At 42.6% G+C, this 12818-nt stretch overlaps 1 protein-coding gene across 2 annotated transcripts in view; it reads right to left on the minus strand.

Annotated features, from left to right (window-relative positions):
• The window catches only part of PRDM16 (PR/SET domain 16), a 32008-nt gene that overhangs the window by 13210 nt on the left and 5980 nt on the right, over positions 1–12818 (minus strand). Inside the window, exons 2-4 of one of the 2 annotated variants that reach the window (XM_051988748.1) lie at positions 7430–7514; positions 1850–2019; positions 227–304 (exon numbers count right to left, since the gene is read on the minus strand). In XM_051988748.1, coding sequence (XP_051844708.1) covers positions 227–304; positions 1850–2019; positions 7430–7514 — 333 coding nt within the window. Of the gene's footprint in view, positions 1–226; positions 305–1849; positions 2020–7429; positions 7518–12818 lie in introns of both variants that reach the window. The other variant, XM_051988747.1, reaches the window with a different exon arrangement.

Raw genomic sequence — 12818 nt, forward strand, 5'->3', positions numbered from 1 at the left:
TACCAAGCATATAGCATTAGATTTTTTCTAATAAGTTGGTTAATTTGGTTGATTTGTTTCCCTTTACTTTACTTTTTCATTCTTTGTTAGAAAGGATGACTCTCTTTGAAAGGAAAGAGGAAGGGTTACATTGGGACATGTCGGTAATTTAAAAACAAATGTATCCACAACAATTTCTTTACATTTGAAAAAAAAAAGCCTTGTCTGGAATAGGAAAATGCCTTACCTGTATGGCTGCTCCCCAGTATGTGTTCGAAGGTGTCGAGTGAGATTTGCTGATCGAGGGAAGATCTTACCACAGTACCTGGGGGAATGAACATATGGCCACCTTTAGACTCTCCGTATATCATAAAAATCCCATTTGTGTAAGCTCCAGTGAGGTCCTTCTGATGTGGCCATTTCCTAGGATCCCATTTCCAAATTTAAAATTACTCATCCACCCATAGAGGATACCATGGATAATCCCCAATAGCCAATAATTCTCAAATGTTTTCCAGATGGATTAAATATGCATTTTGTTCTTTCCCCACTCCCTCCCTCCTCACCTCTCAGAAGATCTTTTATAATTCTTATTGCTTAAGCTAAATCCGTGACCACAATGGGCCACTTGGGGTATTATTCCACTTTAAGATGTCTTCACCCTAGCCAGAAATCACCCTTTCTAACCTCCTCAAGCTACTTATGAGGTGGTGAGGGAGACACAAAACAGCATTTTTGGGATCCTGCAGTGTTCCACTAATCGTTAATTTCATTGGAACCATAACTAGGGTAGGACGACTGGGTCTCTGTGCCGGGGACATTTAAACGATACCAACAGCATTTGCAGTCTGGAGCAACAAAGGAACAATGGATCTCACCCCAAGTTCTCTACTCTATCCCATAACTCCTTTCCCTGGCCACCATCCCTTTGTATTTGAGAGCTCACTCATTAGATTGTAAACTTCTTGAGACCAAGGATTGTACCATTTTTGTATTTGTGTTTCTATCATTCTGCATAGGGTTTAACCCATAATACCCACTCAGTAAATGCCTTTCATGTCTACACAGACTCCCTTTACTATAATTCTCAATATTACAGGTTCTCTGCCCACTGGGATAAATTTAAGGGGATAGGATTTAGGTCACATATTCCAAGTGTATTTTCTGCTGCCTGTTCCAGAATTTAAAAAAAAAAAAAAAGGTCAGTGATAGCTCAACTTTGCATCCTCAGATTGTTTCATGGGATCTTCTCGTAACTAAACAGGAAAAATAGGAAACAAATGGGATACCTGACTCCTTGGGAGGGTAAGGGGTGTCAAGATTTTAACCCTTGTCCTTTGACTCCTAGAGCCAGAGCTTTTTCACACGGGAAGCACTTTGGACACAAAGATCCATCATCAACAGTGCACTTTTGGATTTTTATCATATTTGGGAATTGGGAAGGGATTGCTTTAAGACCACTCCTGCTTTCGACCTGGTTTCCAAGTGGATAATGACATTCTCCTTATCAGAATGGAAGCATCCAACAATGGTTGGATTTTTGTCTTTGTGTACCCCATGCATGGCATATAATAGACACTTAATAAATGCTTATTGAATTTAATCGAGAGGAAGGCCAATAATTCAGGGTATGGGTATGGAATAGGGTCTCTGTTCTTCTGAGTGCCAGACCTTCACCAAGGAGCCCAAGGGTTCCTGGATTGGTTCAGACCAATCAAGGGTCCAGAAGTCAACCCAAAAAGATATCAGAGAGAATGATTTAAATGATCCTAGAAAAAGCTGCTTCTGTGAAATGTAGAACTGGTTTCCAGAATGTCTTCCCTTAACCCTTCTTATGGATGCCCCACGACTTGTCCAACCTGAAAGTTACCTGCACGTGTAACGTTCTTTGCCCTTCCGGAGGATGGGGTCTGACAGCGTTGGGGGCGGGGACCTAAAACTGAAGGGATGGTGGGGGAGGGGCTGCAGGGAGCTTCCTGTGTCCGTCTTCATGCCCGCAAAGCCCTCCAGCTTCTCCGTCATGGTTTCAATGGCTGACATCTGCTCCCATACAAAAAAGAAATGATGTTAGGAAGAAGGCAACTAGCCATCAGGAAGAGCTAAGTTCAGGTTCTGCCTCTGATGTTTACTAACTATGGGGCCATGGGCAAAACTCCTTAACCTTAGTTTTGCCAAAAAATAAAATGGAAATAATACCTTTCTCAGTGGGGATTCTCAGATCAGTTAATGTAGGGAGGATACTTTGAAGATAAAGTATGATCTAAATGCTAATTGTTGGTATATGAATCACACTGTTTTCTCAGATGTTTGACCTTGTACAGCATGGGGTTGTAGAAAGAACAATGGTTTAGGAAGAAAGGGTGGAAGGTTAAAAAGATCTTGGGGTTACTTGGCTTTGGAAAAGCTCTGTGGTGAGGGCTGCAGATGGGATGAGATGGACCTGAGATTGAATCCTGGATTTTCCAGGTATTACACATGTGGTAGGGTAACTCACTTATCTCTCTGGGAGAACAAAGACTTCTCTTTCTTTCTTTCCTTCCTCCCTCCTCCTTTCTTTTCCTTTCCTTTTTCCCTTCCCTTCCTTTCCTTTCCCCTTTCCTTTCCTTTCCTCTTTCCTTTCCTTTCCCCTTTCCTTTCCTTTCCCCTTTCCTTTCCTTTCCTTTCCTTTCCCCTTTCCTTTCCTTTCCCCTTTCCTTTCCTTTCCTTTCCTTTCCTTTCTTTTCCTTTCCTTTTCCTTTCCTTTCCTTTCCTTTCCTTTCCTTTCCTTTCCTTTCCTTTCCTTTCCTTTCCTTTCCTTTCCTTTCCTTTCCCCTTTCCTTTCCTTTCCTTTCCCCTTTCCTTTCCTTTCCTTTCCTTTCCTTTCCTTTCCTTTCCTTTCCTTTCCTTTCCTTTCCTTTCCTTTCCTTTCCTTTCCTTTCCTTTCCTTTCCTTTCCTTTCCTTTCCTTTCCTTTCCTTTCCTTTCCTTTCCTTTCCTTTCCTTTCCTTTCCTTTCCTTTCCTTTCCTTTCCTTTCCTTTCCTTTCCTTTCCCTTTCCTTTCCTTTCCTTTCCTTTCTTTTCCTTTCCTTTCTTTTCCTTTCCCTTTCTTTTCCTTCCCTCCTCCTTCCCTTTCCTTCCCACTCTCCTTCCTTCCCACCTTCTTTCCATCCTCCCTATCTCTCTCTCCCTCTCGCCTCCCCTCTTTTCCTGTCACTCTCTGTCTCTTTCTCTCTGTCTGTCTCTGTCTTTATCTCTATCTCTGTCTGTCTGTCTCTCTGTTTCTCTCGCTCTCTTTTTGGTGGGAGACTGGATCATAGCTCTTAGAACTAGAAGGGACCTCTGAAGCAAGAATACTAAAGAAAATGAAAAAAAAATCAGCTCCAATCTGCACTCAGAGTTCATCAGTTCTCTCTCTGGAGGTGGAAAGCATTTTCCATCAAGAGTCCTTCAGAATTGTCTTGGATCATTGTATTGATTAGAGTAGCTAAGATCTTTCACTGTTTGACAACCACTCTAAACAAACTTTAAAAAAGAGTGAGAGGGCAGGAAATCAAGCATTCCCTTTCTTCCCCTCCTCCCTGCTCCTGATCTTGGTCTTTTCTTTTGGACACTCAGGTTCCTTCTTTAAGAGATATAAAATAAGAAACATTTAACCCCAGCCACTCAAAAAGATCTTTCACCATTGGTAGCAAAGCTTTTGGCTCACTGATAGCAAAGCTTTTGGCTGCAGCTGCCCATCACCTAACAAAACCCAGGCACTCAGGTGCCCAAGTGGAGACCTTTGTCAGAACACCTGGAGATGCCCTTTCTTATTCCTAGTGCCAGCCCTGCTTAGAGACAGCAGCTGGCAAGAAGGCTGAGGGCTTTTAAAAGCAGGGTTTAAACAGAGGCCACAGCCTGTCCTGGGGAGAGAAGCATGTTTTGCTTTTAGGGAACCACTGACTAGTTATAATTTAAAAAAATACTAAGGAGGAGAAAAGGAAAAAAAAACAGGAAGAAGAAAAAGAAGAAGAAAGGGAAATAGAGGGAGAAGAAGGAAGAGGAGAAAAGGAAGGGAGGAAGAAGGTAGAAGATAAAAAAAGAAGAGATGGAGAAGAAAGGAGGAAAGAGGAGGGAAAAGGGGGGCAAGTAGGAGAAAGGGGAGGGAGAAAAAGAGAGGAAAAAGAGAAAGAAGATAAGGAATAAGAAGTTGAAACAGAGGGAGAGTAAGTTGAGGGAGGAGGAAATCAAAGAGAAGCATTAATGGGCCAGAATCTTTAATCTCAGAGACCATGCTGGTGCTTGGGATCTTGTTGGGAGACATATCAAGGACAGATGATGCTGGGCAGTCCCTTTCCCAGTGACTCCCGTGAGCTGGCTCCACCTTTGGACTCTCCTTGCATCTGAATTTCCTTCCCTCTAAAATGAAAAGCTGGGACTACATGGTTCTAAGGTCACCGCCATTCTCACTCTACGGCCTCTTCTTGGGTCTGTCCAATCTAAGTCAATAAACACTAATGAAATGCCCATAATGTGAAGATGATGGAGGACAGGCAGCGATCCAGCCAAACATTTCCCCTTCTCCCAAACAACTTTATAGTAAAAGGGAAAATGGAGAGGGTGGGGAGCAATGCTCGAGCCTCATTCTTATTTTAAAAACAAATAAAAATCAACCCATGAAAAGCTCCACAAGAGTCTGGGTTGCTTGGATAAGTGTCAGGTTTGGAAAACAAAAATGGCAGCTTAGAGTTCAATGGGGACATAATGATTACATTGCTCCGCTTGGGAGGCAGGAAGGCTTGGATTCAAATCGTGCTTTAGATTCTTACTAACTATTCAACCTTGGGCTAGCTGCCCAATCTCTCTCAGACTCAGTTTCCTCATCTGCAAAATAGGAACAATAAGAGAACCTGCTTTATGAGAATCGAATGAGATGACATCAGCCAAATCACTCACAGCCCTATAGAAATGCTGTTATTATTCTCAGCCAGGTCCGGTGGGCAGACAGGGTCCCCTCTGCCTGCCGCTCCACCCGAGCAGCCACATCTCCCAGAAGGACCCCTTTGGGGCACAATAAGGTTATTTCATTCCCTTGGTGGGGATAAATTTCCAGCTTTCAGATCGGTTTCCTCCAGAGTGACTTACTGTACTTTGTAAATGGTATCAGTGACCAGGTGGCTTCTGACTGCTTGCCATCCCCACCCTCGGCCCGCTTGATGGAATAAGTTATTGGCAATCACCAGGCTCCCAAATCCCTCTCCTTCCCGTCCCCCACCCGCAGCCCACCTCCAACAGGGGGAGGCGACGGGAGCGAGGGTGGGGGGAGGACTCACCCACTCCCGAGGTTCTCATTGTCTGAACAATGAGACCTCTCCCGCCCTCCTGTGCCTGGGTCCACTCTTGAGAGTTTCTCACCGGCTCCCCGGTCCCAGACCGATCCTCTCTATCCCATTCCCAACAGGAACTCCTCACCATTCTCCCTGACACAAACACAGGATGTGCCTGGCTGGCTGGTGCACTTTTTCCAGCCCATTCGGAGGAAAATCAGGGGAAGTTATTAACCAAACTCTCTGGGTCCGGAGAAACAATGAGGGACAACAAGTTTAGATGTGAACAGGGGCTGGGCCCAGGTTTCACAAACCAAAGGGTTATTTATCCAAGGTGGGAAACTGCTATAAAAAGGGAACAATAGATTGAGGGCCTGGGTCCTGGCCCACAAGAGGGCCTCTGGGGCAGGTCTCAGGGAGGAAGGTACATCGGGAAAAGGAGCCAGGTCAAGTCAGTGAGGATTTATTAAGATCTTACTAAATCCTTTGCCTTAATCACTGAATGGGTGTTGCCTCAGTCAAACTGAGACCTTAGCTTAAAAAGCCCAAATCTCCCATCGCATCTGGGGCCTTCTCCCATCCTTCTGATCTATATCTGGCCACTGGACCCAGAAGGTCCTGGAGGGGAAAGTAAGTCAGGTGACCTTGCACAAACCCTCCCTCACTTAAATCCAATTCACTTGCATATCACGGCATGACACCCCTGACACAGTTCTCTTCCAGAACTAAGGACAAACAACAAAAAGGAGAAGATAGCAAAGACTGGAGGATTTGGATTTCTGACTTAAAATCTTGCCACTGCGGATGAATATCTGTAAAAGCCCCCACATGGTCCGGTACGGGGTTAGGCCCATAGTAGGGAATTAATAAAAGGGTGTTATGTGTATTGATGGTATTTATTGTCTTACATTAGACACAGGAGGGCCTCTGTTAAGGGGCCGTGAGCACACACTTGGTGGTTTGTGGGTGAATTTGGATTTTTGCAAATCTTTTTGGAAGAGGGAAGAAACTGCCATATTTATGGCATATATATATATCGGATTGTTTACTGTCTCAGGGAGGAGGGAAGGAGGAAGAATAGAATTTGGAATTTAACATTTTTTTAAATGTTAAAAAATTGTTTTTACATGTAATTGGGGAAAATATTATTTAAAGAAAAAAAAAAACTGCTGAAGGGCCAAAGTCTCGTGGAAATAGGCTCAGATCTTTCCATGTTACTAAGCATGATAAAGGTAAAGCATATAGTACAATCATCATTCTCTAGCTGAAAGATACCTTAAAGATCATTCCATCCAACTTTTCTCATTTTCCAGATGAGGAAACTGAGGCTCAGGAAGGATGGATGATTTGACCAATGTCACAAAGAGGCTTTGATGCTAAATCCAGTGTTCTTCCCTCTTCATCTGCCATTGTCTTCCCCAGAAAGAATAAAACTGTCTAGTTTGGTGTGGATCATCCAAGGAGAATGGACTCTCTTTAGAGAGACTTTTTTTTTTTTTATAGAGTCAGAGAGAAACAGAAAATCTGAATTTTTCAGCAGACCAAAGGGAGGTAAAAAGGACAGTGGGGAGAGTATGAAATGCAGATTCAGAAGACCTGGGTTCTCCGCCTGTCTCTTTCATTGATTTGAGGCCTCTGTTTTCATAGCTGTACAATGGGGATAACAAGACTTGTCCTAACTTCTTTTCCAGGAAATTATACAATATAAAGTTACATATAAAAAATAATTGGCAGACTGCAAAACACTTTTTAAAGTGCAGACTTATTATTATTTGGGCAACAAGCAAACAACTCCCGCCCCCTCAAAATTAGAAAAAAATATTTTTTTGGCTAGATATGTACAATTCTTCTAAACATATTTCCATTTCTGGCATCCTGTGCAAGAAAAATCAGATCAAAAGGGAAAAAACCACGAGGAAGGAAAAAACAAGCAAACAAACGACAACAAAAAAGTAAAAATATTATGCTTTGAACCATGTTCAGTCTCCATAGCTCTCTCTCTGGTTGTGGATGACATTTTCCATCCTGAGTCTACTGGAATTTAGGTTTCTTATTATTGGTAATAGTGATGATGAAAAGGATGATGATAGCTTATGTTCAGAGATTAGAACCCATTTAGGCTCAGCCAGTCTCCCAGACCCTCCCTCTGCTTGCCACTGGTTTTACCTGGGGGTGAAACAGCAGAGGAGATGGGCGCAGATACTTCTCCTTTAGGGCTCCCACAGGGTCAGTCACCTTCCGCTTCTCCACCCTGCTGGACAACAATACAGAGGGTTACATATACCCTACAGGGCCATAAAGTCTATTGAAATCCATTTAATAAATAGCCCACTGAGTTGGAAGCCAGTCAACCAACGTGTCTGAAAAATACAGGATGGAGCCTGTCAAAAGAATCACCTTCCCAAAGCATCCCTCTTATGTCCTTCATCTCCTTGCTCAAGAACTATCCATGGCTCCCTACTTCTTAAACATCTAGAAGACTAAATTTCAGATCTAGAACCCATGTGTTCTAGTAGCTAAGAGGCCATTTTCTTATCTGCAAATGTGTCTAAATAATACCAGTAGTACTTGACAGTGTCACCATGAGGCTCAGGGCAGATTGTGTCAATAAATAGTACTTTGAAAATTTTCAAGTGCTATTTAAATTAGTGGTTATTATTACTATGTGGGATTCAGGACTCTCCATTATCTTCCTGGTATAACCAGCTTTATCTCCCTCCCTTTGCTGCTTAAGGTTATGGATCTAAAAGGAACCACAGAACTCAGCTAATCAAAACCTCTCATTTTCTAGAAGAGAAAGCTGATTTGTCTGAGTCCTATAGACAGTAAATAGCCAAGATGAAATTTGAGCCCCCTCCTCTGATTCCAAATTCGGTGTTCTTTCCTCTACTTCACCCTGCCTAATTTCTATGTGCCTTGGGACAGAGTCAGGCTGTTCTGTAGAACTGCCCCACTCAGTCATGCTTCCTTATTCCCATCTTCTTGTGGTCCTGAGGCTGCTCCCCTCTCCAGAATGCCCTTCCCCAGCCCATCTGCCTATCCCAATCCCACCCATCCTGTAAGCCCTCCCATCCCACCTTCTCCAGGAAGCCTTCCCTGATCTTTCCAATAAAGTCCAGGTAAGACCCCAATCAGCATGGATTGCATGCTCAGTTCGGGATGCCACATTCGAGGAAGGACATTGGCAAGATGGAGAAGGTGAAGAATAACTGGAGGGCTAAGAATCTTGAGTCTGTGCCATGTAATAATCAAATAAAGGAAATGGGGATGTTTAAATGAGACAGAAGACTTGGGGGTGGGGGTGGGGGTGGGTAGAACAGGATTGCTGTTTTAAATATCTGAAGCCTGCTGGAAAGGAAAAAGAATGAAGTTTCTTCAGCTTGACCCCAGAGGGCAAAATCAGAAGCAACTGGGGAAATTTGTTAATCGATATAATAATAACAATAATTAGCATTTGTAGCGTGACTTAAGTCTGCAAAGCACTTTACAAGTATTTCATTAGATCGTCACAGCAAGTTAATATATGATAATAATAATAATTTCCATTTCTATAGCATATTAAGGCAAATATATGTATATATAATAATGTATAAATATATGTATAATATAATATGTGTATATTAGAAATATACTTTGTTATATATGATACATCTTATTGCATTACGTATTATATAGAATGAATTCTCATTTTTTCTTATATATCATATATGGTAGATTCTTATTATGTATTATCATATATAATGCATTCTCATATATATAGTGTATTGTAATGATATATTCTTAGGTACTATATATAAGGCTTTCCTATATACTATATAGAACATTCTTATTATATATTCTTATATAGCATATGTTTTCCATTATTGTATACTTTTATATATTATGTAGAATACATTCTTATATATGTTTATAGCTATATAATACATGCTTACATGTTATTTTATATCATCTGTGATGTATTCTTATATATAATATGTAATGCATTCTTAAATATGTATATTAAAACTTTATATATTATATAGGATACATTCTTACACATATTTATAGCCATATAATGCATGCTTACATATTACTTTATATCATATATGATGCATTCTTATATATAATATATAATGCATTCTTAAATATGTATATTAACTTTATATATTATAGATAATACATTCTTAATATGTTCTATATAATGTATGCTTACATATTATATACACTATATTCTCTCTCTATACATATACACACACCTATATATGTGTCTATAAATGCATTCTTCTCACAACCACCCTTTGTAGGAGATAATAATAAAAGTGTTATTTCCCCAGTTTTACAGATGAGACTCAGAGAGTTAAGTGGCTTGTCTAGGGACACACAGGCTGGAAAGTGTTGGAGCTGTCTCTTGGTGGCTGACTAGACTATAAGTCCCTGAAGGCAGCAGCAGATTTTTTTAAACTCCCACCCACTTAGCCTTTAGTGTGCTGGGTGCTCTGTAAGCTTTCAATAAAATGCTGCTGCTGATGGATGGCCTGTCTGACCTTCTGAGGTCATCTCTCCAATTTCCCTGCCTCTAGGCAGAGGCTCACCTAAATCATCCCAGACAAGAAAATATGTCATTTAAACAAAACCCTTCAGACAGTGGCAGGAGGTTAAATTTCTCTGCCCCCCAGCCCAGATTTGGTTAATGTGGCTAATTGCAAAATAAACAGATCTGCAGCCTTCCTCTAGCAATAGGCAGTGGGGTGCATGGGAATTTAGAATGGATGGGGATCCAGAGCCCCGGGGTCTGCATCACAGGTCTTTCATTACCTAGTTAAGTTGAGTTGGAGAATAAATCCAAATCAATGGAGTGGCTCCCCCCTCACATTCTCTGTCTCTGTCTTTCTGTCTCTCCTTCCCTCTCTCTGTCTCTCTCTCTCCTCTCTCTTTTATTCTCTGTCGTTCTTTCTCTCTGTCTCTTTATTTCTGTCTCTGTCTTTCTCTCTGTGTCTCTCTCTCCTTCCCTCTCTCTGTCTCTCTCTCTCTCCTCTCTCTTTTATTCTCTGTCTTTCTTTCTCTCTGTGTCTCTTTATTTCTGTCTCTGTCTTTCTCTCTGTGTCTCTCTCTCCTTCCCTCTCTCTGTCTCTCTCTCTCCTCTCTCTTTTATTCTCTGTCTTTCTTTCTCTCTCTCTTTATTTCTGTCTCTGTCTTTCTCTCTGTGTCTCTCTCTCTCCTTCCCTCTCTCTGTCTCTCTCTCTCCTCTCTCTTTTGTTCTCTGTCTTTCTTTCTTTCTGTCTCTGTCTTTCTCTCTGTGTCTTTCCTTCCTTCTCTCTGTCTCTGTCTCTCTCCTCTCTTATTCTCTGTCTTTCTTTTAGTTTAGGGATCTTGGATAAGTAAGTCACTTATGCTCTGCAGACTTCAGCTTCCTTCTCTGCCTGGGGCCATGATTGTAGGGAACACACAAGAGATGATATGTGCAAAAGAGCTTTGCTCCATATAAACGACTCCCCATTTGTAAGAGCCATTATTTCTTCACTGAGCCTCCCTAAAATGCAGGGGCTGCTGAGGAAGGCATAATTTACAGCCATCACTCTGGTGATCCAACTTTCCCCACTGAGAAGTTCAAAGAATCCTAAATCTAGTCGAACGCCCTCTGTGTATAGGTCAGGGAACAGAGGTCCTGGGAGTTTAAAGAATGTGCCCAACACGTAAATGTCTGAGGCAGGATTTGAACCCTTGCCTTTACAGCAAGTACTGTATGTTTCCTTTCCTCAGTGCTCACCGATGTTTTATACAGAACAGCTTTGCTCCCCTACATTTTCCTTCTTGTGCTCCCTTTGGGAAATGGGGCTCTGGGCAGAGCTTCAGATAACATTCACTCAAGTTTCTAGACTCCATTCAGGTTTGTAAAGCACTTCATCCAATTGCATCCCCCTGACAAGTCGGTGACATGGGTCTTATAACCATCGCCCCCATTGGATGGAAGAGAAAATGGGGGTTTAGAGAAAAGGGCTCTGCCATTGACTGTGTGACCCTGGGCAGGCCTTTTCTCCTGGTGGGAGCGGTGGGGTAGGAAGTGCCAACAGTATGGTGTCCATTATAGAGATGAGGACACTGGGTCTCTGAGAAGGCAAAAGGCTTGCCCTAGGTCACCCAGCTAGTAAGTGCCTGTGGTTGGAGTGGAACCCAGCTTTAAATATAGAATTCCTCCCCACCCCAAGTCTTTTGGCTCAGACTCGGGAGTCTGACCATGGCATATGTTACACAAACAATTTGGTTTGCAAACGATCCCACCCCTGACTCTGGCCGTCCCGAGCTGCTGGAGCCCGGCAGAATGCAGACAAACGAGGCTTCTTCCTTCCTTCCCTCGACTCACATCTGTCTCCTGGCTTTGCCCAGGAATCCAGGTCCTCTTGTTTGAATTGGCAAAGCCTGACTGAGTCTTGTTATGGTAACATTTGTCATGAAAACACACAGGGGTGGTGGAACCCTGGATGACTTGAAAATAATTTCCTTGTCCTCCTTCTGCGCCCCTTCCCATCTCCTCCCTTCCAACAGCACAGAGAGGGTGTATTGGGAGAATAAGTCCAAAGAAGTGGAGTGGCTCCCCCCTCATGTTCTCTGTCTCTGTCTGTCTCTCTCTCCTTCCCTCTCTCTGTCTCTGTCTCTCTCCTCTCTTTTTTATTCTCTTTCTTTCTCTCTCTGTCTCTATCTCTGTCTCTGTCTGTCTCTCTCTCCTTCCCTCTCTCTGTCTCTGTCTCTCTCCTCTCTCTTTTATTCTCTGTCTTTCTATCTCTCTCTGTCTCTCTTTCTCTGTCTTTCTATTGCTATCTGTCTCTGTGTGTGTTTCTCTGTCTTTGTTTCTGTCTGTCTGTCTCTATCTCTGTCCATCTCTCTCTGTGTGCGTCTCTGTCTCTGTCTCTGTCTCTTTTTCTCTCTTTCCCTTCTCTCTCCTCCCGCACCCCCACCCTACTTCCTCTTATACTTCCAAGGCTAACAATGTCAGGCACTGGGCAGAGAGCATGATCTATCTGAAGACCGAGGCCTGCCTGGAGGGACCACAGATGGTGAGCTTGTAAGCAAGTGAGAAGGGAAGCTTTGGTAGAGGAGCTGGCGGACAAAATGAGCCCCTCACTAATCTTCGTCCAAGTTGACAGCTCCTTGGCCGCTTAGACACTGACATAATTCCTTTTCCCACATTTATGAACCGCACAATAGCAGGGAACCAGGGACGGGGCAGGTGTGGGGTCCTCACCCGCCTAGTTTCCCGGAGCCCTGGTCCCCTCTGCCTCCTGATGGGTGGCTCCACTTACATTGGTTCCCCACACTGGCTAGCTTCAGAAAGAAGGGTGGGTTCTAGCTTTTGATTTAAATTTCCCTGAGAAATAGTCTCAATTCTAGACTGCTATAGCCCCTGCTTTTTAATCTGCTCCCCATCCTCATTTCCCAATATATGCCTACATATATATTATATATATGTATGTGTACATATATATATACATATCTATCTATATATCTATATATTTTTAAGAGAACAAATCTATTTATGAAAGCAAGCAGGAAAACAGTAATTGAGGAAGTCATACAAGTT

The sequence above is a fragment of the Antechinus flavipes genome, chromosome 3, assembly GCF_016432865.1.
Source record: "Antechinus flavipes isolate AdamAnt ecotype Samford, QLD, Australia chromosome 3, AdamAnt_v2, whole genome shotgun sequence".
Classification (NCBI taxonomy): domain Eukaryota; kingdom Metazoa; phylum Chordata; class Mammalia; order Dasyuromorphia; family Dasyuridae; genus Antechinus; species Antechinus flavipes.